The sequence below is a fragment of the Adiantum capillus-veneris genome, chromosome 24, assembly GCF_014529385.1.
Source record: "Adiantum capillus-veneris isolate H3 chromosome 24, ASM1452938v2, whole genome shotgun sequence".
NCBI classification, from domain to species: domain Eukaryota; kingdom Viridiplantae; phylum Streptophyta; class Polypodiopsida; order Polypodiales; family Pteridaceae; genus Adiantum; species Adiantum capillus-veneris.
The window spans coordinates 41,182,662-41,207,874 of record NC_140954.1 but is presented as its reverse complement, the minus strand read 5'-3'; the positions used below and the strand labels follow the sequence as shown (position 1 = coordinate 41,207,874).

At 45.1% G+C, this 25,213-nt stretch overlaps 1 protein-coding gene across 1 annotated transcript in view; it reads right to left on the bottom strand.

Annotated features, from left to right (window-relative positions):
- Nucleotides 1-23,153, bottom strand: part of HCF136 (photosystem II stability/assembly factor, chloroplast (HCF136)) — a 50,499-nt gene extending 27,346 nt beyond the window's left edge. Inside the window, exons 1-2 of the mRNA XM_086498910.1 lie at nucleotides 22,715-23,153; nucleotides 61-296 (exon numbers count right to left, since the gene is read on the bottom strand). Of these exons, the coding sequence (XP_086355036.1) occupies nucleotides 61-296; nucleotides 22,715-23,075 (597 nt within the window). The 5' untranslated portion in view covers nucleotides 23,076-23,153. The remainder of the gene's footprint in view (nucleotides 1-60; nucleotides 297-22,714) is intronic.
- Nucleotides 23,154-25,213: the final 2,060 nt, after the last annotated feature.

Sequence of the window (25,213 nt, the reverse complement as noted above, 5' to 3'; positions counted from 1 at the left end):
CTTGTCAAAACTATCACCTTAACTGTTTCCAGCAAGAAACAAACTTTGTTTAAAGCTCACAGGAGTGCCAGGAAGTCTTGAACTTAGAGGAATTCGATCCCAGCTTATGCCTGCATCGGCAGTGTGCAAAAGAATGGCTGGTTTCCCGACGATCCAACCTTCCTTTCCACAAAAGCTGATTGAATTAAACCTGTAGTTAAAATCCTCATCTTCTGCTGATGGAATAGATCGAGGTGCCCATGATTTTCCTCCATCTTTGGTTTCCAGAAGTGTTTGCCTTGTGCCTAGAAGGAAACCTGCTTAAACCAGACACAAGTAAGCACACATAAATGAAGCAGTCCAAACCAATAGTTTATGTGTGCACAAAAATCCTTTAACACTGCACTTGCAGCAAGACAAAACATATTTCAAACATCTATCCTCTATCTTGGGACTTTTTGCAGAGGTTTCTCTGCAACGTGCACCAATGTTTTCCTCTAGATTTTTCAATTAATCATAAGTTGCAGACGAACTGGAGGTATGCATGATTAGATTGAGAACAATACCATTGGTTAACAATATGGAATGTGAATTGCTTAGAGACATTCTTGACACAGACTATGACACTTGAGTAAAGTATACATGATATGGCACATTATAAGCCCACTCCCAACATTTTTGCTGCATGTAGGAAAAAAGTGAACAGTTTTTAAAGATATGAACTTGAACTTGTGATGCCTGAGCTTTGATACCATGTGAGAGTGCGCGTGTGCGGAAGAGAGAGAGAGAGAGAGAGAGAGAGAGAGAGAGAGAGAGAGAGAGAGAGAGAGAGACCACAAACGCAAGGTATGGTGAAGAGGGATGGATCAGTCCCCCCATGACTACCATGAGCAGAAGACCCAATACACTAATCAGATGATGGAAGTGAGTACCCCCCTGGCCCCATAAATAGGTGCCCAAGGGGAGGTAGGGCAAGGCCTGATAAAAATCCCCACGACCCATCAGAAAAATGATATATGGAAATATACGTGGGCGGCCGGCCCCAAACTTGGGCGGTTGGACCAGGTACAACGTAGACGATGGGTGGCCAGCCTGGAGACATACTAGCCATACAAGTATGCCCTAGACCTGTGAAGCAGCAGAGTGGTGTAAGTCTAACACCCCCTCTCAGCACCTGATGCTGAACAAACCGCGTGAAGCCGAAGATGTGAGGCAAATGATGAAGATGTCTGCTGCGATGTCTGCAACAGTCTAGGGTGTCCCAACCGCCGAGAAATCTCCATGGTAGAGTGCCGTCACGAGCAATGTAGCAAGCTGCTGTACTCCGCCGATACAAAGTGAAGATACTGCGTGAAGGTCCCGAACTGAGTGTGAAAACAACTGCTCGTCATAAAAGAAGAGCCAATAGACTTGCGAGTGTCCTGCCCAATAGGATCTGTGGTGGTCAAACCGTCTGGAGAAAATGGAGAAGCCCAAGAACCGTCATAAGAATGATTGGAAGCGTGTCAATCCATGAACCTGCAACCCAGTGTGGCGAGTGGGCTAAGCTGTGTAAAACTCCAGGAAGGGCAGGTGTAGCAATCTACGCCATAAACTCCTCCGAATCAAGGAAAGCCAGACTATACAATCTGCATTGTAGAAGCTATCGTAAGCTACAACAGTCACCGGAAGACCGCACGGACCACCACCATATGGTGTCCTATCAGTAGGTAGGGTAATCCAAGATGAGGCGTAAGCCAGACTCAACAGTCTGCGCTATGAAGGGCCTCTCAGAAGAGGTGTGGTCAAACCAAGCTGTCTGCACCGTAATCATCATGTATGAAGTAGGGAAGCCAGACTGATAAATCTGCGCTGTGAATATCCTCTGAGAAGAGGAAAGGTCAGAGTCCATACCAATCTGTCTATGCCGTCTTGCCTGTATCTCTTGCCTCCAATCCTCCAGTGTCAACCAAAACAGAATCCGCACCAACAACGCCACTAAACCGCCTCTCGGTGTGGCTCTTAATGTGAATGAGCTGGGAGTGGCCTACTGCCCAAGTCGGGGAATAAGTCTGCTGTAAGGTTACTGAGGGTGAGTGTAAGCAACCTTGAAAGTAGCAATCCAAATGATCGGTAGTATAGAAGAGCAATTGCACTACCATCCAAGCCACACTCCAGGTGACTCCGGATGTAGTCGCGTAGTGATGCTTGATCTCCCGCATCTGGCGGGTAAACTCTCCAAGAAAGTTCAAAGCACTGAAGACCCACTCCAGTCTGTAGATCCAAGCAATGAACCTGTCCAAGAAGAGATCCAGGATCCTCTTCCTAAGTTCATGTAGATGCTCCTGTGTAAGCAAGTAATCTCATGTGTCGAGGTCAAGTTGTAAGTGTTTGTCCACCCAAGATGGTGGTGCCTTTTCTCTGGGAATATCGGAATCCCATATGCCATGAGCATGGCCATATCTCATGTGAACTCTGATGATGAGTGCATAGGTGTGTCCATAGCAAACTACAAGTCACCACCCCCTCTGGAGTGTGCAACCGCCGAATGATGGCTGGAATGAATGGATCTCCCAAGGATCGTACGCCCGTAGACGATCAAGCTGATGTCGAAGATACCGTGTATTGCAACAGTCACTGAGAGACCGCACTGACCACCTCCAAGGGGTGTCCTGTCAGGAGGTAACTTTCATCCTCTGTGAAAAACACAAGCCATGTGGCTGATTTCCACCCAAAAAACGCAACTGCGAGGTGATGAAAACGCTGCTGTCCAGCAATTTTCAGCGTGCTCGTACGCTCCCGGCAGGGTCCAAAGCGGTGCAGAGGGTGTAGGAAGGATGGTGAATCCCTAGCACAACCCCAGGTGGGCTGAAAATAGAGAAAACAGCAGGTATTGCTGGCTGAAAACTGTCGATCGGAAGAGGAATTTGACCGGCAATGCAACGGATGCAAGGCCGTGTGTCGTAGACAAGATCTGGTGGAGCAAAGCTGAGAGCTTCCCCCTCTGCTACAAAAAATGCAACTGTCCAAAAACACAGCAGATTCAAAATCGCAGATGGAGCAGATGTCTATCTGCTGCCTTTTTGTGCCTCTCTTGAGCCCGGACCTTGGTAGGTCCTCCGCGACGAAAAACGCAGATCTCATCGCGCGCCTGGTTGTATGCAAAATGTTGGCAGATTTTGCATGAAAACGCTGGTTATGCTGATCTTGGGATGAGAACCTGATGCGGAGATGCACTGTCCCAGGCCATAGAAAGCCTAAGCTACTGATACCATGTGATGCCTGAGCTTTGATACCATGTGAGTGCGCGCGGGAGAGAGAGAGAGAGAGAGAGAGAGAGAGAGAGAGAGAGAGAGAGTAGACAACAAACGAAAGGTATGGTGAAGAGGGGGGCTGATGACTACCATGAGCAGAAGACCCAATACACTGATCAGATGATGGAAGTGGGTACCCCCCTGGCCCCATAAATAGGTTCCCAAGGGGAGGTAGGGCAAGGCCTGATAAAAATCCCCACGACCCAACAGAAAAATGATTTATGGAAATATATGTGGGCGGCCGGCCCCAAACTCGGGTGGCCGGATTAGGTACAACGTAGACTATGGGTGGCCAGCCAGGAGACATACTAGCCGTACAAGTATGCCCTAGACCTGTGAAGCAGCAGAGTGGTGTAAGTCTAGCAGAACTATGATGAATAACTGCATAACACAAATAATAAGGTGACAGCCCATGCCGACCTACCTAGAAACGTGAAACAAAAACAAACACTCAAGATTAATATCAACAAAAGAGCAGGAAATTAATACAACTAATTCAGTCAAAATACCGAACATATTCTCAGAAACTCACTTGAGCAAAGTCACATAGAAATAGCGAGATGAACCCAGGAAAAGCCCAGTCCTACCCAGGAAGAAAAGAGCAAGATATAGACTCACGGTAGACATCCACAAGACAATACAACTGTCAGCTCAAGTGTTCACTGTTAAGCGAATACCATGACATTCCTGAACGTATTCCCAAAACCCACAATACGCACACACAAAGGCATACATCAACAAAAACATCCGTGTACTGAGTGACAAAGTCACACTAAGGCCTTTACAGGCCAAAACATTTAGCTAAACCAAAATAGTAAAAACCATTATCAAAAGCAAGAGATCAATAAACACAGCTATAAAATATAAGAGAATCAGTCCCTCTACTATTTCATAAATACTATCCAATGAGATGGAATTGGGCAAAATGAAAGAGGAGCATCTTAGATCAAACTCACCTATTACATGTAGCACTGGTCTTGAAAGTTTTTGACAGCAAAGGCATTTTGCTGTCACCTGGAACAAAATTACCATATCTAAATTCTAGCGTTCAAACTCTAATACAGAAATACCAGATAAGTTCCATTTCCTTGTTCCATGAACGAAGCTAAAACCTACAAAAAGAAATAACTTCATGACGAACTTTTGATTACAGTCATTAAAATTTTGCCCGAAACTTGTACACTAGCATAGAAGTGCAACTTTTCCCGTGTAAAATCTTTGCAAACACCAACAAATACTTGAAAGTGTGGTGAACTGATTTACATAGCCACAGCTTGAACTAGCTATACCAAGCCAAAATCTGTTTGCCTTGGCTCTGTCTACCAATAAGACTAGTGCCTCATTGAAGCAAACTAGGGGAACAAAGCACTGTGATAAAATGTCCTTAGCTTGGGGCCACATGGAGGCAAACTATATGACACTGCTAGTAGTACATGGTGGGAAAAACAATGGCGGAAAACCGGCCGAAAATGCGAAAACTACCTCACATAGGCCGGGCACAACCACAAAACAGCCCCCACTCCCTATCATCAGCCTCTAGGAGATATTGGGGCACTAGCACCTCCGCCAGGACCAGCCGGATAGGTGACAAACTCTTAACACCCCCCCTCAACTCCTGCTCAGACTGCACAATTGTGGAGCTGCTAAGTGACATCTAGAAGAAGCTTGTCGATCTCGGGCCCAAGAAGACAACAAGGCAAGGCATGCCTCTATCAGCTCTTCATCAGAAACTCTATTGTAGTTGTGTTGGTGTCTGCAAGTGTTGACAATGGCTCACACATTTGGTAGCAAATCCATTATCCAACACCCCTGACACCGGGAGAGTAATCCATATCCACTCATACCACCATCCGAACTGGAGCACTTGGCAGCTCCCCGTGTTAACCACTCTTGTCTGGCACACCATGTAACATTTGGTCCGAAGTAACCTGCTTGAGAGTAATCTCTACTAGGTGCGAGTCCAAATCTAACGGAAGAGGATCAAGTCGGTACAATCCACAAACCACTATTCCCCCTCACTTCCAACCCGTATTCTTTATCTCAAATCGACACCCTATGCTCATCAAATACTACCACCATGACAAGTCTTCAAGCTCATACATTGACAAGATGTGGTACCCAAGAGGAGGCACATAAGGAACATGGGAGATATACATTCCCCCTTTGCCGGCTGGAATAAGTTCCATAGCCCCCTCCATTGTGCACAAGAGCTATTGATCTATCTCCCAATATAACAGAACCTTAATTCTGCCTAAAATAGTGATCAAATCGCAAGAAGAAGTCATGTGCTCGACAACACCATTGTCAAGGATCCAATCTTGAGAGTAGAGGAAAGTAAAATTCCCCTCTTGCTCCAAAGATATCTGATCGTGTGGAATCTCCCTTTGTGTAATAAAGGCAAAGTGTTCAAGTCACTCTGCGCACTCTACTTTCTACAAAGGACGTTTCCTCCATTAATAACCCTTCTCTTGTTGCAATGTCTCTGGGCTTTCAAGGCTTCCCGCTCTACATCAGTCTTCAAAGAATATGGCTCACACTCTCCAACCTCTGTTTTCCTTTGGAATCTGCAACGAAGGCTAAGCCTCGGTTGAATCAGAAAATCTCTATCTAACTTGGTATTTAAACTGCTCCTCTTAAGACTTGGTCCAAAACCATCCGCACTAACTCCTCCCACGTAATAGTATTTAGTTGTCCACTTGTAATTGAAGAAGAATAAAACCCCGAGTAAGGTGACCGTATGTCCTCTAAGGCAATGTTCTTCCCCATCCGAAGTATTTTCTACCACATTGATTGAATCTTGTTGATGTGAACCCTCATGGAAGTAGCTCGTATTGCATCTAGGTTGATTAACTAAGCAACACGCTTCATAGGGGTAACATGCTCGTAGATAGACTTCAAATATACCAAATCTCCTTCGCACTCGTCATTGCCTTCACATGATCCAAAATAAATTGTACCCCTTCAAGGATGATAAACGACCACACTCGCGCATTGATACACTACCAAAGGGCACCTCCTTCGTTGTGCATGGCTTCTCCACCTTCTCGGTCACAAATAACCAGAGATCGTACAAGTCAAATACTGCCATCATTGTCATCCTCCAAGTACTATAATTGGTACCATCTAATTGATGATCAACCGGAGAAGTTGAATGTCACGTGACACATCCCAACCCTATGTGTCCGTGGACAAGCTACACCACAGCAAGGTTCAGTCAGTTCAGTCAAGTCTAGATTAGCAGTGATCTGGCACTTTTGTGAGTCTATTCGTAGACCGTGCATGCCCAGTCACTTAGCATAGATGCATATCCTCTGGTTGCACACAGCATGATCATCGGAATTCCCATCAGAATCCATTAGCATCAGTTAGGGGAATTTTCCGGTGCATTTAGCCTATTTTCCTATTTATTGGTATTTTCACTTATTATTTTTAAGCGACTTTCCAACAAAAGTAGGTAGGGCAATTTTGCTAAGTTAATATATAAGCAAACCCAAGTTAGCACTTTCTGGCAGAAGAGGCAGCAGGAGCACCTTGCTCAACAAGCAACTTCTCAGCAAGACCAACCCCCGCGACTACTCTGGCGTTTTCTCCACAGAAGACCTAGCGTTTTTGCATAAGATCAGCCTTGGCGATTTGTGCACAGCAGATCAGCTCCGGCGTCATCACGACACAGCAGATCAGCCTAGCGTTTTTGCATTTGCAGAACCCCGGCGACAGAAGGACCAATTTCAGCCCCTGGCGTTTTTGGATTTCAGCGGCAAATTAAGATCGGCATCATTCACCTAAAGTGTAGCATATTCAGCCCGTAAAGACCATCAGTTTTCAACCCTAAAAAACCTCATTTTTCAGCCAAGAAAACGCAGCCAAAACAGTCATTTTCAGCCACCGAATCAGTCCCGAAATTCAGCGATTAGAAGATCTCAGATTTCAGCCATCGTCGTCATCGTCGTCGTCGTCGTCGTCATCGTCGTCGTCGTCGTCATCGGCATAGACCAAGTTGCATAGTCCATTGCATACGCATTGTACACCTTTGTGCAATCAAAGAATAGACCACTCTCGCCGACGAGAGTGGGGTCTTCGGAGGGGGGTTTTACAACCTCTCGGGTGTCGTATCTCTTCTCTCTCCTTCTCTCAGTCTCATTCACTTGTACGCACAATCCACTCACTTTGTTCGTGACCATAGCACTCTACAAGACGGAAAGCTCTCTCTTTCCCTAAAGAACTAAAAGGAACCTTGAGCAATAAAGATCGCTAATCTTGAGAAAATACAACATTCATTCCGCTGCACCTAACATTGGTATCAGAGCTTTGGAAGTGTTCTGCATTACTCAAGGAAAGAACCACAAGAACCACAAGAATTTGTTTTGCTTGTTGCCATCGCACGAACCCAAGTTTACTTGGGCGTGGCGATTCCTAATCGTGTTTTGTTGAAGAGTGACAGGAATCCCAAGAAAGAAGGGCTTGTCCAGCCTCCCCTTGTGTCTCTTTTCACTCATTGAGAGCGGACCGTGCACTTAGCGGCCGGCCAATCGACGTGAGGTGGGAAAAAGCAACCTTGGTGTGAGCGCAAGGCCGCCAAGGGGTGCGCCCGCAGAAAAGGGTAGAACTCGGGTGAAGAGAAGATCCTTCTCAACGCGATTTGCAAGCGAAAGAAAACCTCAAGAACCCCAAGAACCCAAGACCCTCAAGAACCTCAAGAACCTCAAGAACCCTAGATTCTCACGAATCAAGGACCTCAAGACCCTCAAGAACCCAAGTTCCTCGCGAACTTCAGAAACCAAGATTATAGTGCATGGTCGTCACCCGAAGCGGAATGGATACTTCGCATACAGGTGATGAGCATGAGAGAGGCGGCGAAGATTTTTCCCCACCAGGAGACTTTTTCGACCCTCCCCCTTCGCCATCTACGCCACGAGTTGCACTCACTCCTATGGAGATGATGGTCAAGTCGACGTTGGACATGATGGCACAACAACAAGAAACGAATCGAGTTGCATTGGCACAACTCGCAAGCAAAGCAGAAGCACAAGAAGACAAGGACCGCGAGAGCGATGAAAATCGCCTTGCTCAAGAGCGTGAGCGCATTGCTCTCGCCGCAAAACAAGAAGAAAATAGACTTGCTTTCGAACGCGAGCGCGATGAACGCAAGGCTCAAAGGGAGATTCGTCATCAAGAATTTATTTCCCACATCCTAGCCTCGAAGACCGAACCACCCAAAGATCGTGGAAGTCCGTCAAGTGGCGCAAGCCATGACGCGGATTCCAACCATCCAGTTACAGAAAAGTTGACTTTCAGTAAGTATGATGGTAAGATGGATGCTACAGTGATTCATTCTTGGTTGCATCAATTTAATGCTTATTTTGCGACAACTAAGAAGACAAGGAATAGCGAAGTTTTGACGGCAGCTATGTACCTTGCTGGTGATGCCATTAATTGGTACCACGCATGGCAAGAGGCACAGCTAGCCGCGTACCTAGAGGCAGCCGACGATTTCACGCCCCTCTCTTTTAGTTGGGCTGATTTCCAAGACAAGCTCAAGGCGCGGTTTATGCCACCTCAGCATCTAGCACGGTTGAAGGACGATTGGCGCACTCTCAAGAAAAATGGTATGCCGGTTATGTCTTTTTCTAATCGTATTTTGCAGCTAGGTACCCAATTACGCATGTCAGATGATGAACGCAAAGAGGCATTTCTCTTTGGATTGGATGAGTATATCAAGTACGATGTCGAGGTATTCGATCCAATCGATCTCAACAAGGCGGTAGCGATTGCTCTCGCACAGGAGATGAAACACAACAAGGGAAAGCCTAAGGAGAACAAGACTTCCACAAGTACCTCGCAGACTTCTCAGAACCCACAGAACGGTAAGAATGATAACTCTTCTAACCAATCTACCAACAGTCTCTCATCAAAGAATTCTTCCAATGAATCTAAGGGTAAGGCTAACACAATTGCTAAACCTAAGCTTACTCCATATGAAAAGGTAGCACAAGGAATTGTAGGAGGTTACATCACTTCGGACGAACAAAGCACTTATTCTAAAGAAGGTCGTTGTTTTCATTGTCACATTAAGGGTCACATAAAAAGAACATGTCCTAAGCTTGAATCGAATGAATTTAAAGAACCCACAGCACCCACTACATCTGTCAATGCAATGAATGATAACACGATTGTGCCCAAAGTTTCTCAGGACCCTCCCATTGATGATTCTCTCATTAAATGTTATGGTCGTACGTCGGGGCACCGTTTTGTCATATTGTTTGACCCAGGTAGTATGCATGATGTGATCAGCCCCTCTCTTGTTGAAAGAGCCCGCCTTGAAGTTAGTCCGAGATCTCTTATCGAGGTCTCTGACTTTCGTCCTGGTATGGACGCTCTCATCACGAAGGAGTGCCTTGATGTGTTGTTTGCAATTCAACAGACTGCCTTCACTAGAAGATTTGTTGTTTCTCCTCTCTCAGGATGTGATGATTTTAGGTATGAAATGGTTTCGTGACATCAACCCTCTCGTTGATTGGGAGGCTAGCACATTAACTCTCAATGCCAAAAGTGATTCTCCTACTATCTTTCATGGAGTGGATACTTCTCCTTCTTCTTCTCCATCTCTCATTGCTAATATGCAGGACAAGATTGAAAGGATTCGGGATAAGGAGATTCTCTCAGTCTCTCTTTCTCCACAGCATGACACACAGGATTTGCATGATTGTGTGAAGCATGATGATTTGAATGATAATGATTTGCATGATGATTTGGATGACAATGACAAGCATGATGATTTGCATGAAGATGATGTGATTGTTCACAAGAATGATGTATTAGTTGATGCTTTTTCTAGCGAAGCTAACCTCGTTGTAGATTCGATCAATCACGAAGATCCGATCTTGGCTTTCCAGTCGAGGTCTAAAGAACCCCCACAAGACGATTCGATCATTCAGGATGAACCGATCTTGGCTCTCGAGCCTTGGTCCAAGGAACCCTCACAGAAAGTATTGTGTGTTCGCATGATTGATACGCCCGCATTGTTCGAGTGTTTCATTCGTAAATTTTCCTGTATTTTAGTCCGCATCGTTATGTGATCCCTTTGCCTAGGCATGACATAGTGTATGTTGAGCACGTTTCTCTCATGGATGAGCACAAATGTATGCGGATTGTGCATGAAAAGTTGAAAAGTTTGTATGTAAGGAAGTCACATTCCATGTCTCTTCCTTGACATGACACAGCTGTAGGACGAGCACATGATAGTGTGAACACCAAGCATGGGCATTTCCATTGTGAATTGCAACAGTCGATTGATTTCGATCAAACAGAAAAGATTCGACCTCATTGTTTGCATGTGTTTGATCAACGGCTTGTCACTCCGTCTCTATGTTCATCTACATTGCATACACAGTCTTTAGAGAAGACGAGATTTTTTTCCTTCACTTTACATGGAATGGGTATGTTCATGGTTTTGTGTTGGAGATTGTTTCAGGAATTTTCAGCCATGGAGATTCTTGAAGACGAAAGAAGCACGACTCGAGACGAAGTTGAAGCAAGAAAGGAGATACAGAAGACTTTGTGTCGTTTTCGGCGCGGCACAAAGAAGCAAGCGTTGCAGACCTTTATGAAGTTCAAGTACCGCACGACCCACACATCAGAGTGGGCCAGCGAAGAGTCACTTCCAAGATTCTGGATGCTGTTGGCGATCTCCCTCGACGCCATACAGATTGGTACCGGTACCTCACTTTGAAAAGGAGTTGAATGTCACGTGACACATCCCAACCCTATGTGTCCGTGGACAAGCTACACCACAGCAAGGTTCAGTCAGTTCAGTCAAGTCTAGATTAGCAGTGATCGGGCACTTTAGTGAGTCTATTTGTAGACCGTGCATGCCCAGTCACTTAGCATAGATGCATATCCTCCGGTTGCACACAGCATGATCATCGGAATTCCCATCAGAAACCATTAGCATCAGTTAGGGAAATTTTCTAGTGCATTTAGCCTATTTTCTTATTTATTGGTATTTTCGCTTATTATTTTTAAGTGACTTTCCAACAAAAGTAGATAGGGCAATTTTGCTAAGTTAATATATAAGCAAACCCAAGTTAGCACTTTCTGGCAGAAGAGGCAGCAGAAGCACCTTGCTCAACAGGCAACTTCTCAGCAAGACCAACCCCCGCGACTACTCTGGCGTTTTCTCCACAGAAGACCTAGCGTTTTTGCATCAGATCAGCCTTGGCGATTTGTGCACAGCAGATCAGTCCCGGCGTCATCACGACACAGCAGATCAGCCTAGCATTTTTGCATTTGCAGAACCCCGGCGACAGAAGGACCAATTTCAGCCCCTGGCGTTTTTGGATTTCAACAGCAAATTAAGACCGGCATCATTCACCTAAAGTGGAGCAGATTCAACCCGTAAAGACCATCAGTTTTCAGCCCTAAGAAACCTCATTTTTCAGCCAAGAAAACGCAGCCAAAACAGTCATTTTCAGCCACCGAATCAGTCCCGAAATTCAGCGATTAGAAGATCTCAGATTTCAGCCATCGTCGTCGTCGTCGTCGTCATCATCGTCGTCGTCGTCGTCATCATCGGCATAGACCAAGTTGCATAGTCCATTGCATACGCATTGTACACCTTTGTGCAATCAAAGAATAGACCACTCTCGCCGACGAGAGTGGGGCCTTCGGAGGAGGGTTTTACAACCTCTCGGGTGTCGTATGTCTTCTCTCTCCCTCTCTCAGTCTCATTCACTTGCACGCACAATCCACTCACTTTGTTCGTGACCACAGCACTCTACAAGACGGAGAGCTCTCTCTTTCCCTAAAGAACTAAAAGGAACCTTGAGCAATAAAGATCACTAATCTTGAGAAAATACAACATTCATTCCGCTGCACCTTGATGAGCGCACGGCGGTGTGTGCAAGTGAAAGAGCACGCGAGGAAGTGCAGTGTGTGTGCAGAGAGGGGAGACGAAGGCCAGCAGGAGAGGAAGCGCAAGCAAAAGAGAGAGGGCTCACGTTTTTGGGGAAAACTCAATAAGTGAGTTTTGGGTTTTCCCACTTTTATTATAAGTGACCTTTAAAAAATGTGTCGAGGTTCAATATGAACCTGGACAAAGTATAAAAATGACAAAAAGGGGTTATTTAGGCCTTTAACCCAACAACCTCCCACTTAAAGGCATAAATGGCGCCTTTAAGCTACGTGACTCCCACCATCTCTATGCATAGATAATGTTGTGCTTTGGCTAAGCACTTAGTGAGAGCATCGGCTGGATTTTGTGATGTATGGACCTTAACCAATGTAATAAGGCCATCCTCAAGCACTTCTCGTATGAAGTGATATCGCACATCAATATGCTTTGTGCGTGCATGAAACATGGCGTTCTTTGCCAGACATATGGCACTCTGGCTATCACAACCAAGCATAGGTGCCTTGGCAGGCAAACCAAACTCATTGCATAGGCGTGCTAACCAAATAGCTTCTTTGGAAGCTTCAGTGGCTGAAATATATTCAGCCTCTGTCGTAGACAATGCAACAATCTTTTGCAATCTAGAACACCATGAAACAACATCTCCCGCAAGAGTAAATACATAGCCACTTGTGGATTTCCGTGTATCCACATCACCAGCCATGTTAAAGTCACAAAATCCTTTCAATTCCATTGGTCCTTTACCATAGCAGAGGCATTTGTTTTTAGTCCCTTTCAAGTACCTCATAATGGACTTTACTGCATCCCAATGCAACCTGCCTTGATTAGCCATAAATCGGCTCACAACTCCCACTGCATGGGCTATGTCAGGCCTAGTAGCAACCATAGCATACATAAGTGAACCACAAGCTGAAGCATAAGGCACACTTTGCATGTCATTGGCTTCTTCCTTTGACTTGGGACAATCATCCTTGGAGATCTTGACATATGGCTTTAATGGCACACCAAGAGGCTTTGCTTCAGCCATGTTAAATCTATCCAGCACCTTTTCAATGTACTTTTCTTGCGACAAATACGATAGGCGCTTGTCTCTTTGCCGTGTAACACGCACTCCAAGTATATATTCAGCTGCCCCAAGGTCTTTCATTGAAAACGCAGATTTCAGCTTCCCTTTAAGAGCATCAACAATGCTTTTCTTTGCAGCTATCAACATATCGTCTACATAGAGCACAAGAATAATAGGGCTGCCATCCTCATCACGTTTGGTATACAAACAATGGCCTGCATGGCTTCTTTTGTAACTATGTTTACGCATGAAGCGATCAAACTTCTTATACCACTGTCTACATGATTGTTTCAGTCCATACAAGCTTCTATTGAGCATACATACCAAATGTTCCTTGCCAGGGATGACAAAACCCTCAGGTTGGTTCATGTAAAGCTCTTCTTCCACATCACCATGCAAGAAAGCGGTATGTACATCCATTTGGTCCATTTCCAAATCAAGAGCAGCCACTATGGCAAACAGTACACGCAAAGTGGTCATCTTCACAACAGGAGAGAACACCTCCTCAAAGTCTATGCCCTTGGTTTGAACATATCCCTTTGCCACAAGCTTTGCCTTATACTTGGGTTTTGCATCAACAGTTTTGATTTTATACACCCATTTGTTAGGAATAGCCTTCCTTCCTTTGGGTAATTCAACTAAATCCCAAGTATGATTACATGCAAAGCTTTAATCTCTTCTTGCATAGCAACCTCCCACTTGTCGCTGTGCTCACATGTCTTTGCCTCTTTGTACGTAAGAGGCTCTTCCTCATCTGTCAACATAATGTAATGCAAAGAGGGGTCATATCGACTCACAAGCCGTCTTTGACGAGTAGACCGCCTCACCCAATGATCCACATTATCCGGCAATGGGTTTACATCAGGTGGCACTACAAAATCATCAACAATGGGCTGCTGTACATCATTTTCAGCACCATTTTCAGCATTGTTTCTTGGCTGCAAATACCCTTCAGGAGCCTCAATTTGCTGTCCAACATCATCTGGCTCAAACACCACTAGATCATCTACATTTTCAGCCATTTGTGGTGCATCCTGAGGGTCAAAAATAGGCCTAACAGGTGGCTGATCATGCTGAAATTTCACCCTTTTATGGTCATGCTTTGAGGCACAATTGTTTTAAAGCAACCTTGCCTCATTAAAAACAACATCCTGGCTGCGTACAACCCTTTTGAGCTGAGGTAACCAAATCCTGTAACCCATTTCGCCTTCTTCACCATATCCCATGAAGAGGCCTTTAATGGACTTCGCATCTAGTTTACTCCTCAACTCCCGTCTTACATGCACAAAAGCTTCGCAACCAAAAATGCGTAAGTGATCATATGAAGCAGGCTTGCCAGACCAAACCTCTTCAAGGATGTCACCTTTCAAAGACATGTGAGGGGATCGATTGCATATATGCACTGCAATTTTCAAAGCTTCTCCCCAAAATCCATGAGAGAGATTAGCCGTGGACAGCATGCATCTCACCCTCTCACAAAGTGTCCTATTGAATCTTTCAGCCACACCATTAGAAGAGGGGCTGTATGGCACAGAAAGCTCCCTTTTAATGCCCAAATTTTCACAAAACTTGTTAAATTCAGGACTTGTGTACTCCCCCCCATTGTCTGTACGCAAGCATTTTAGCTCTCTACTTGTTTGGGTGGTCACAAATGCATGAAATCTCTTAAACGCAGCAAAGGCTTCATCCTTAGACTTAAGCAAATAAACCCAAATTTTCCTAGAATGATCATCAACAAAGGAGACAAAATAACATGCACCACCCATAGACTTAGTAAGCATGTTACATACATCGGAATGTACAAGATCAAGCACACAAGATTTACGAGAGACACCAAAGTAATAAGAATGCTTTACTTGCTTGCCATATTGACATTCATTACAAAAGTCAAGCTTTGTGCCTTTAGCATCAAGCTTGTTCAAAGTACAAAGCTTAGAAAGACCCTTTTGGCTCATATGGCCAAGCCTCTTGTGCCACAACTCCATGTGAGAGTTAATTTCAGCCAATGCAATAAACTTGCCCAACACGGCCTTTCCATGCATGCAGTAAAGTGTCCCTTTCTTTGTGCCCTTTATAATCAGCCTTGAGCCTTTAGTCATTTTCCATGATCCTCTCTCAAACAAGATGCTGTAACCATGCATATCCATCTGACCAACAGAAAGCAGACTCTTCTTGATTCCCGGCACATATCGAACATCATGCAAGACAAGCTCATTTGTGCCATCTATGGAGAGATGCACAATGCCAATACCCTCAATGGAACATGCATGATTGTTTCCAAGGTATACATGGCCACGCTTGCCCGCATCAAAAGTAGAGAAACACTCCTTGATAGGAGTCACATGAAATGAAGCACCGGAATCAACAATCCAAGTCTGGGACAATGCATCATTGACAGTCAATAAAGCATCAATAAGATCACTCTTGGTGATCTGCATGTCCTGTGAATGAACATTTAGAGAGGCATCAAAGTCATAAGCATCATCATCTGACAAAGTGGCACACAAGATGTCCTCTAATCTAACAGCTCCTCAATCACGACACTAGAACCCACATTGGCCTTCTCTTTGTCCTTTGAGCTATCCTGTGCATCTGCCTTGACTTCCTTCTTCTCTTTCTTTTTGTCTCCGACATTCTTTTTTCTTTCTAACTCAGCTTTATAGTACCTACAATCGGGTTTCTTGTGACCTTTCCTGCCACATTGATAGCAAGTCACATCACCCTTGCCTTTGCTTGCATTTCCCCTTTCTTTACTCTTACTCTTACTCCTTTGTGCATAAGCATTCTTCTTTTCTGTCCTACCTCTAACCATGTTGGCAGAGCCTCCTCCCTCTCCACTTGCTTTCCTCCTGATTTCTTCATTCAAGATAGAACCCCTAACACCATCAAAGGTCAAATTGGGGTTATTGGACAACGAAACCACCAAAGTTTCCCATGACTCAGGTAAGGTCATAAGCAAGAAGATAGCTTACAGCTTATCATCAAAAGGGGGCAAGCCAGAATCCTGTAACTGCGACAAACTACCTGCGAACAATGACAAGTGCTCTGCCACGCTCTTGGACTCATCTAGTTGCATGCCAATAAGTTTTCGCATCAAGTGCACCTGGTTGACAGGCGTTGTATTTTCATACATTCCCTTCAACTTCTCCCACACATCAAAAGCAGTCATGAGACCTTTCACATCAATGACGGTCTCATCTGTCATGGCCATTTTAATGTATGTAACAGCCTTCCTGTTCATGCTACCCCATGCTTCATCCGTCATATTCTATGGCTTCACCTGTTCGAGTGCCCCTTCGCAATCCTTAAGGAATAGGATTCCCTGAATCCTGTCTTTCCAAAGATCAAAACCTGTTCCATCGAACCTCCTAATCTCGAAGAGGTTCTTCACATCCAAAGAAGATGAGGCCATAGTTGCACGAAATAAGAGGGATAATACGCTAAATTTTTGGGCAAAATGCACAAAAATTGGAGTACAGCCTCACAGAGATGTGCACTACAGCTCCAAATGGTCACAGAAGCAATTTGGGGCAAAATAGGTCGATTTGGGCACAAAATTCAACTTCTGAAATTTATGCGCAGGAAATTTCAGCGAGCGAATTTGTGCTTGACAACAACAAATTTAGTTGTTTTTAGCCTCAGAAGACATACATAAGGCTAATACACAGCCTTTAGAAGCATGTAAGCACAAAAGCCCCAATTTGTAGCATCAAAATTGCATGAAATTGAGCCACAAATGGTCATACATCGACAAAATTTGTCAAATGTGCGTAGATTGCGTCAATTTGTACTTTCTCCAATGTAATCGCACCATAAAAAACACTTGCATAAACCTGCGCAAATCTGAAATTTGCTTAAAACACTTGTTTTAGGGCTTGTTTTTCGGCAATTTCGGTGTTCTCGGGTAGCGGGGACTTAGCAAAAGTATCTCCACACTTTAATACATCATTTGCAAAACCTGCATTTTGTTGTCCTAACCTGTAATTTCCTGTTTTTGACCTAATTTCAGTCTGTTTTAGGTCAATTTTGGTTGCCGGGAGCTCTCTAGCGTCCGAGACGAGTCCTTTGGCGACGAAATTGCAAAATCTCGCGTGAAAGTTGACCTTCTTGGCTGAAATTCAACGTTTGCAGATTTGGGGCAAACCCTAATCGGGCTCTGATACCATTTGATGAGCGCACGGCGGTGTGTGCAAGTGAAAGAGCACGCGAGGAAGTGCAGTGTGTGCAGAGAGGGGAGGCGAAGGCCAGCAGGATAGGAAGCGCACGCAAAAGAGAGAGGGCTCACGTTTTTGGGGAAAACTCAATAAGTGAGTTTTGGGTTTTCCCACTTTCATTATAAGTGACCTTTAAAAAATGTGTCATTGAACCTGGACAAAGTATAAAAATGACAAAAAGGGGTTATTTAAGCCTTTAACCCAACACACCTAACATTGAAAGGGTAGTAACTTCATGTGCAAGAACAAAAGGGTTGTCACAAGGCTGTGGCAACCACTAACCTTAGTTGTTGGTTTCTTTCCCTTGATTTTGATTGAAATTTTTGGGACCCTCTTTTTGAAGTCACAAATGGCCGGACATTGTGTGGCCAGTGTTAAACGGCCAACAGCCAAGAGTTTCACCCGCAGTCGAGAAGGGCAGGTCGCTAGGAGACGGCCAATCAGCACTGAAATCCGAACAGTACAGGCAAACTGGACACTTGGCAACTCCACGTCAATTTTCCAGGTTTGCATGAAGAGGGGGGGCCCAATTTGAGAGTGGATGTTGATTTTTGCTTCAATGGAAAGCTTGCCTTCTCCCTTGTCTTATGTGGAACGATGATTCTGCTCTAGCACACCTCTCTTCCCCTTTGAATGCAGAATCATAATGCCCAGCTCAAGGGCTTTTCATCTGTATGTACACTGTATGTACAGTTGTGTGGGTTCATGCGCGTATGCCGAGGCAAGAGCCTCTTGTCTAGGTACTGGATTAGCTAATTGCTAATCCCCCACAGGTACAGGTCAACTCAGAGAGATTTCACGAAAGAAATCTCATTTGATTCAAAGGGCAGGTAGCCCTACAAGTGCGGGAGTACGAAGGCTTGCTACGGATGCGACCGGCATGCGAAACAGAGCCCGAACAGTAAAATACAGTCTGCTGTGTACTCTTGCAGGTTTGGGGTTTCGACCCTAATTGATCCCTAATACCCCTAGGAGCTTTGGGGAAGCGAGGAGATCATTGGTGCACTTTCGGGGCAGAATTCAGTGTGCTACATGTCACAAATTGGTGACGTGGCATGGCCTGGACATGGGGCAGCAGAGCACCCCCTCACACACCTCGGAAAAACAGGCCTGCAAAATGCGCCGACAGGCTGATATGGATCTCCGTGAATTGCGGCGGATTTTGCCGCGTATGCGGCAGCAGGATGACGTGGCAAGGCTATACGGAAACTGCTTTTTGCGCTGCTGAAAATCTACGCAGGGTTGAAATTGCGTGGCTGGATTTTGGCAACTTTTGAGCCAAGTGCTTTATTTTAAAAAGCTTGAGAGATTTTGGATTACTGCTTTTGGGACTCTCCTTTTGGGCATCCCTTGTAGACTTATAATAAGTGACAGGGCCCTCACAACTCAAAGCATCTCGACGCAGAGTCTGAGAGTGAGAACCCTCCCACTCTCTTGTACTTTGAACACAGATTAATACAAAAAGAAATAGCGAATGGGGCGCCAGTCTTAGGGGCCAATATCTCTAGGCACAAAACTCCATCGGGCCGTGTCGAATCAATTGTGAATTGTGAACTGTTTTGAAGTGAATCTCTGTTGTGTCGCGGTAGAATCTTGACTTGGAGTGTCCAAGTTTGTTACACTGCAGATTCTCGTCAGGTGGGAAAGTGCCCGTAGACGCCGGAAAAGTCACCTTTTGCATGGGGATTTTATCTCTGAAGCCTCCTGTGGTTATGCTGCCAAAATCGGGCTAGAGTAGGCCATTTTCAGCCTGGTAAAAGCGAGACAGCTCGTAGGAACTTGCAAGTTTTGCCTCAAGTTTTATAAGAATAACAAAATACCGAAAGGGGCGCCAATCTTTCGGGCCTACAGGGTGTCAGTGTCTGCTTGGTAGCACTCTAGCTGCCAAGCTGTGGTTTGTTTGAAGTGTTAATTCTAGTTACAGGTTTATTCGTGAAGTTTTCTCTGTGTTGTAAAGTCAAGTAAAGATTCGGGTGAAAGCTAAAGTCTACCGCCCTACGGGCCAGTTTCAAGGGCTATAGAGAGACGATCTCGGAAAAATTACTAGAGAGAGAACGTTCGAGAAAGAAAACACTGCTCAAGAGAGAAAACGCAAAAGAGACAAAATGTTGGCTCTAATTGCAATGCACAAGAGATACACAAGGCGGAAGTCCCCACCCCCCCCCCCCCCCCCCCCCCCAACATAGCGACCAGGTCGAGGTGCCCGACCGCCCCCCCCCCCCCCCCTCCATAACCTAGAAAATAGGTCAAAACTGGGAAAAGTACGAAAATAGGCCCGCAGGAGCAAACCAACAAAACACGGCTCTCCGATAAAATGCCCTAAACCTAGGGCCACCAAGAGGCAAACTATAAGACACCATGAGCAGTACAAGATAAGTAAAACAATGGCAGCAACAAGCCGTAAATACCTCACATAGGCCAGGGCACAGCCACAAAACAGTCCCCACTCCCTATCATCAGCCCTTGGAGGACACTGGGACACCAACAGCTCCACCTTGCACCAAGACCGACCAGAGGGGTGACAAACTCAAACATGAGATACCTAGATGAATCCAAGAAAAGACCAGCTTCACCTATGAGGGAAAGTGCAGTTGTGGACTCATGTAGTAATCCATAAGACAATGTTAGCAAGAGTTAAATGGCTCGTGGAGCCTGGCCACCGCAAGTTGTCTAGGAGGCTTCCCTTTGTGGGCATGCTAGCACCTCCGATGGTGATTGTATCTTGGCTGCAGGTTTAACTTCTCTTGGTGCCAGCCAAGTTTGAGGATGACTAAGTGCAATCATGGTGCTTTGACAGGTTTCTTTTTGGTCAGCAAGGAGGCATTTGTGTTCCACCTTGCAGGCATGACGGCAAAAGAAAAGCTTGGATTGAGAGCATAGGTGAAAGTAGGCAATTTAGAGTTGACAAGGGTAGTTGTACCAGACCCCTAAAGCAGCTGATTACAGGCCCTATCATAGGCCAAACTAAGATATAAATGGCAGCCAATATATGTGGCTGCATTGCTCAAATAGAGCTTACAAGCTAGAACAAGGAACTTCTCTATATGTACCTAGATGAATCCAGGATAAGCCCAGATTCACTCTTGAAGGAAAGTGCAAAGTATAGACCCATGGTAGTCACCCACAAGACAATATAACCATCAACTCCATCATGCATAGTATTGACTAAATACTACAACATCCCACTAACGTCATCAGTGCCCAATAGTTGGTGAGGAACTAGGTACTAATGTATGCTCCACAACACACCCGCACACACATGAGCATACATCAACACAAAGTTCAGCATACTAGTTTCTGTCATGACTCCAGGGTTTAAGGGCAGACTAAAAGAAGCACTAATCGGAAAAGTCAGCACAAAAATGAGGTAAACTATCCGACAAGGGTGGTCCTCTCCAGAACTATTGCAGAAGGGGAGGGAGTTTTCTTTTTTCTTTTTTCTTTTTTGGAGGGGGTTTTGGGGGGGAGGGGCGCATTTGAGGGCCGCTATGGAAGCCCTAGTATTGGGCAGTTACCAGCCAAACCAGAGGGGAAGTTTGCAGCTCCTATCTTGAGGGGTTCGCAGCCCTCAAAAGGCTGTTACTCTAAAGGCAGATCACTACAACCGGTGGTTGGTCACAATTGATTCCACAGAGCCGTCCAAAGGGTGCCCCAATTGGACCCTAACGCAAAGCCGATTCGGGCAAACCCCAACTTCGGTTTGCTGCAGCCTCGGGGGCAGCTTCCGACAGAGTAAGGACCCTAGATCGAAAGCCCTCGAAAGGGCAAGTTTATCCAAGGCAGACTATAGATTTTGTTGTGCATATATGTTTGTCCTGACTCCCCCTCATTTAGTACTCACAAGAATGCTGGTCAAGAAATCAAATATTTTCCTGATCTCATGTCTTGTAGAAAAGCGTTGTATCACAATAAATAAACTCAGCTTTTATGCATTAACTAAGTTAACTCCTTTATTAGCTTTTGAAAGTACCATACTCAGGAGGACTAAGAAAGCACCCTGCAATTTAGAACCTACTATCCGTATTAATCTGATATTATCTTATCATTCTGTTAAAGGAATCTCTCCAAGGAACCTCTCGAAACATTTCAAACTTTTGCCATTTTAAAGAAGCTATTCTATGCTCAGCAATGAGAAAAAGAAGCATGTTGAGGCACTCAAAACTGTGATCATTACACAAGGATGCCAAAAAATTTAGTTCTGAATCAGCATTAGAGTCAGCCTTTGATGCATTGCTCGTGATTGTTCAAAACATTTGCCACTGCATGCATACTGCCTAACAACACCATCAGCCGAATCCTAACTTGTTCTAACTAACCCTTACAGAAGTAAGTTTAAGTTGGTTTTGGGTTTTAACACATTATACATTCCAAACCAAAGGCCTTACTAAAAGAACGTGTAACTGAAAAGGCACTATCCAAAAAGAATTATGAATGAAAAGGTGTTCAGAACTCCTCAATTGGTGTCACTACTAGCCTTTCAAGCGTTGCTCATGATTGTTCAAAATGTCTCCCACTTCATGCATACTGTCCAACAACCCTATTATGTTAGCATGTTGCAACTTGCAACTGATCTTGACAGAAGTCACAACCACTGAGATTCTCATATCATTAAGTTAAGTTTTGACTTTTAACACAGGCTGGTTACACACTGCTGTGGATGCCTGCTATTTCAATAACTAGCATCTACGACAGCAAACTACATCAGAAATGAGCAGCTTCACACTTACAAACAGCTAATTTGCAGTGCATGCTATATCCTTGCTGGACTCCAGCTCAGCACCAAATGAGGGAGGGTTTTGGACACTGGTCTGAGGTCGCCCAAATGTGGTGTCCCCTGCTCAATGGTGTTGAGATCCAATTAGAGCGAGAAGCCACTTTTCTAGTTCATTTTACTCCTAGGCTTTCTCTCAGCAATGTGTAACAGTAGCTTGTAGCAGCCTGCCCGCCATGCAGAGATGGAGTGCCATGGTCCGGTCAGGAATGGGAATCAAATGTAGCTGTCTGTAAACACCCACATTCTCTATCACCAAACCTAAGGCCTTCCAAAGATAATTCCAACTGAAAAGATACCCAGGCAAAGGCATTTTGCTCGACCCACCAACAGCGTCCATCATTATCACAGGAATTCCTCCAGCACTCAACTAACTCACTAAGCAATACTGTTCTTTTTTCAACAGGAAAAATTTTATATGAAGGCAGTGGGCAGCAAAGACCTACAGGTACTAAGGATAACAGATAAACAGAGAGTACTCACCATGATCAGGTTCGTCAGGAACAAAGGCGATATCCAAGAGCACGACACCGGAGTCAATGGGAAGTGGCACCATCTCCCATTCAGAAAGAAGCTCTTCTGCTTGCGCATCTCTCTGGAAAGCTACAAGAGATGACACGGCGAGAGATGCAGAGCCCGTAAGGAGCTGCCTCTTGCTAACAATGAGCTGGGGGCCATCGCTGCTGCCGCTGTTGTTGTTGGCGAGCGAGCACCGCGTAGCTGAAAGGCGTATCTGGGGTGACAAGGAAGGTAGTGCGCAGGCCTGTAGACGCTGTGATGAGGGGAAAAGCTCGCTGCTAGAGCTGGCTATGGCGAGCTTCAAGTGCACACCAGCCATTGCCATCCCTTCGTCCCACGGGCGCACAGCGTAGTTTTAAAATGATGCAGTTTGGTGCCTTATCCACATTCTGGAGAGCTCTCCTTTTCCCGGACTCGAGCAACGCAGCATTGTGTGGTTTATGTCAACATAAGAGGGGCCTCGTCACTAAATGACACCTCCCCAGGGAGGTGAGATCAATGGCCCATAGTAGGCATCGCGAGCCGGGTGCAATTTGGGCCGTCCGATCAACATTTAAACTAGGTGTGAATTAAGCGTGAACTCGGAGATATGTGCACCACACCAAATTTGGTGTGAACTCGGTGTGAACTCGATGTGAACACGGTGTGAACTAGGTGTGAATTGGGGAGGACTTGCACACCACATCAAATTTGGTGTGAACTCAGTGCGAACTCGGTGTGAACTAGGTGTAAACTTGTCCGCGATGTCGTGATCTATAAACTTATCTCACACAAACCTTTCAACGAGCGCGCGTTAGCCTAGTGGTTAGAGTCAATCCCGTGGGGGAGAGGGTAGTGGGTTCAAGTCCCGGATCCGAGAAAGTGGGAATCTTTTGCATTCCGTAGGCAATCCAACGTTCAGGATCAACCGATGATCGGGAGCCATTGATCCCACCTCCAAATGGAGGTGTCACTTAGTGACGAGGATGGGGGGGCGCTTGTAGTGTTTGAGGTCGGTCAGCCACGGGACTATTTGACACCACCTTGTCAGGTGGGATCTATGGTCAAGCATCTTCGAACAATGTGGACCGTCCATTTATTCTCAAGAATAAAAATATTTCGGTCGATTGAGCCCTTGCGACTCGAACCCACCACCTACACAACCGGAGGCCACAACTCTCCCATTAAGCTATCGCGCGCCACTTGAAATGGAGGTGTGAGCATAGAATCATATAGCAAAAAAGACAGGGTGGAGATCACATGGTGTTCACTTGGAGATCACTTTGGGATGGACGGGGTCACACTGCAATCACTTTGGGATAGTCGGGGTCACACTGTAATCACTTGGTAATGGGTGGGGTCACAAGGTGATCACATGTCGATTGGGATTCACATGGGGATCACTTGGCGGTCACTTGATGTTCACATCAAATGTACTTGGGGTTCACTTTAATTGTGATCACATGGTGATCACTTGGAGATTAAACCGCCATCGGACGGTACAAAACCGATCCCGTCGCCCCTAATTACTAGGGACCGTAGATCTCACCTGACAAAAGTGGTGTCAATTAGTCACGAGGGTCAGTCAGACCAGACCGGCTGCGGTGTAGATCAAACACATTGTGCCCCAAATTTTGTTCCATGGAGAGTTTGCATGTCGATTAGTGTAGAGATTGGTCATCAATGCATCATTAATCAAACATCATATGCATGTCGCCGCACTTTGTATTTCGTGGAGAGTTTGCATGGCAATGTAGGTGTTGAGATTGCTAGATCGGTCACAAAAAAATGCATAGCTGCAGTGTAGCCGGCGTTGAGATTGCTAGATCGGTCACAAAAAAATGCATAGCTGCAGTGTAGCCGGCGTTGAGATTGCTAGATCGGTCATGAATGCATAGTTGCACATTGTGTCTATGACTCGTGTTACATTAGAGATTGCATGTCAATGTAGTGTTGGGTTTAGCCAAATATTGAGAAAACTTGAGCACATTTGGAACATGAAGATGACCATTTGCATTAGGATGGATCAACCTCAAGGAACAACCAAAGGAGTAAAGGTAGAAATTACAGATGGACATATAATGAATTAACAATTGAAAAAATGTCAAATGGAAAGTTTGACAAAGACTAATGCATATCCACATGTCATGAATTCATTCTCAAACTTGAAGGACTGGACAATTTTCAAAACATGCCTAGGTTCATCTATGGCTTGGACAAGAAGCACAAAGCCCAAAAGCACACCCATCTTGGTATCCCATAATGTAGAAGAACCTTTCTAGACTTTCGAGATCTTTAATGATTCCATGGGGAAGAAGAACCATACCAACAATATTTGGGGGTCGAAATTCTACACTTCTTACACCAAAGCCACCAAGAGGAAGCATCCCTCATCTCCTAATGCCAACCAAGAATGTAAGTTTACTTGGGGCGAGGAGCAACATCATAGATCTTGCAAGTACAAGCTAGCTTTAGCTATTAAAG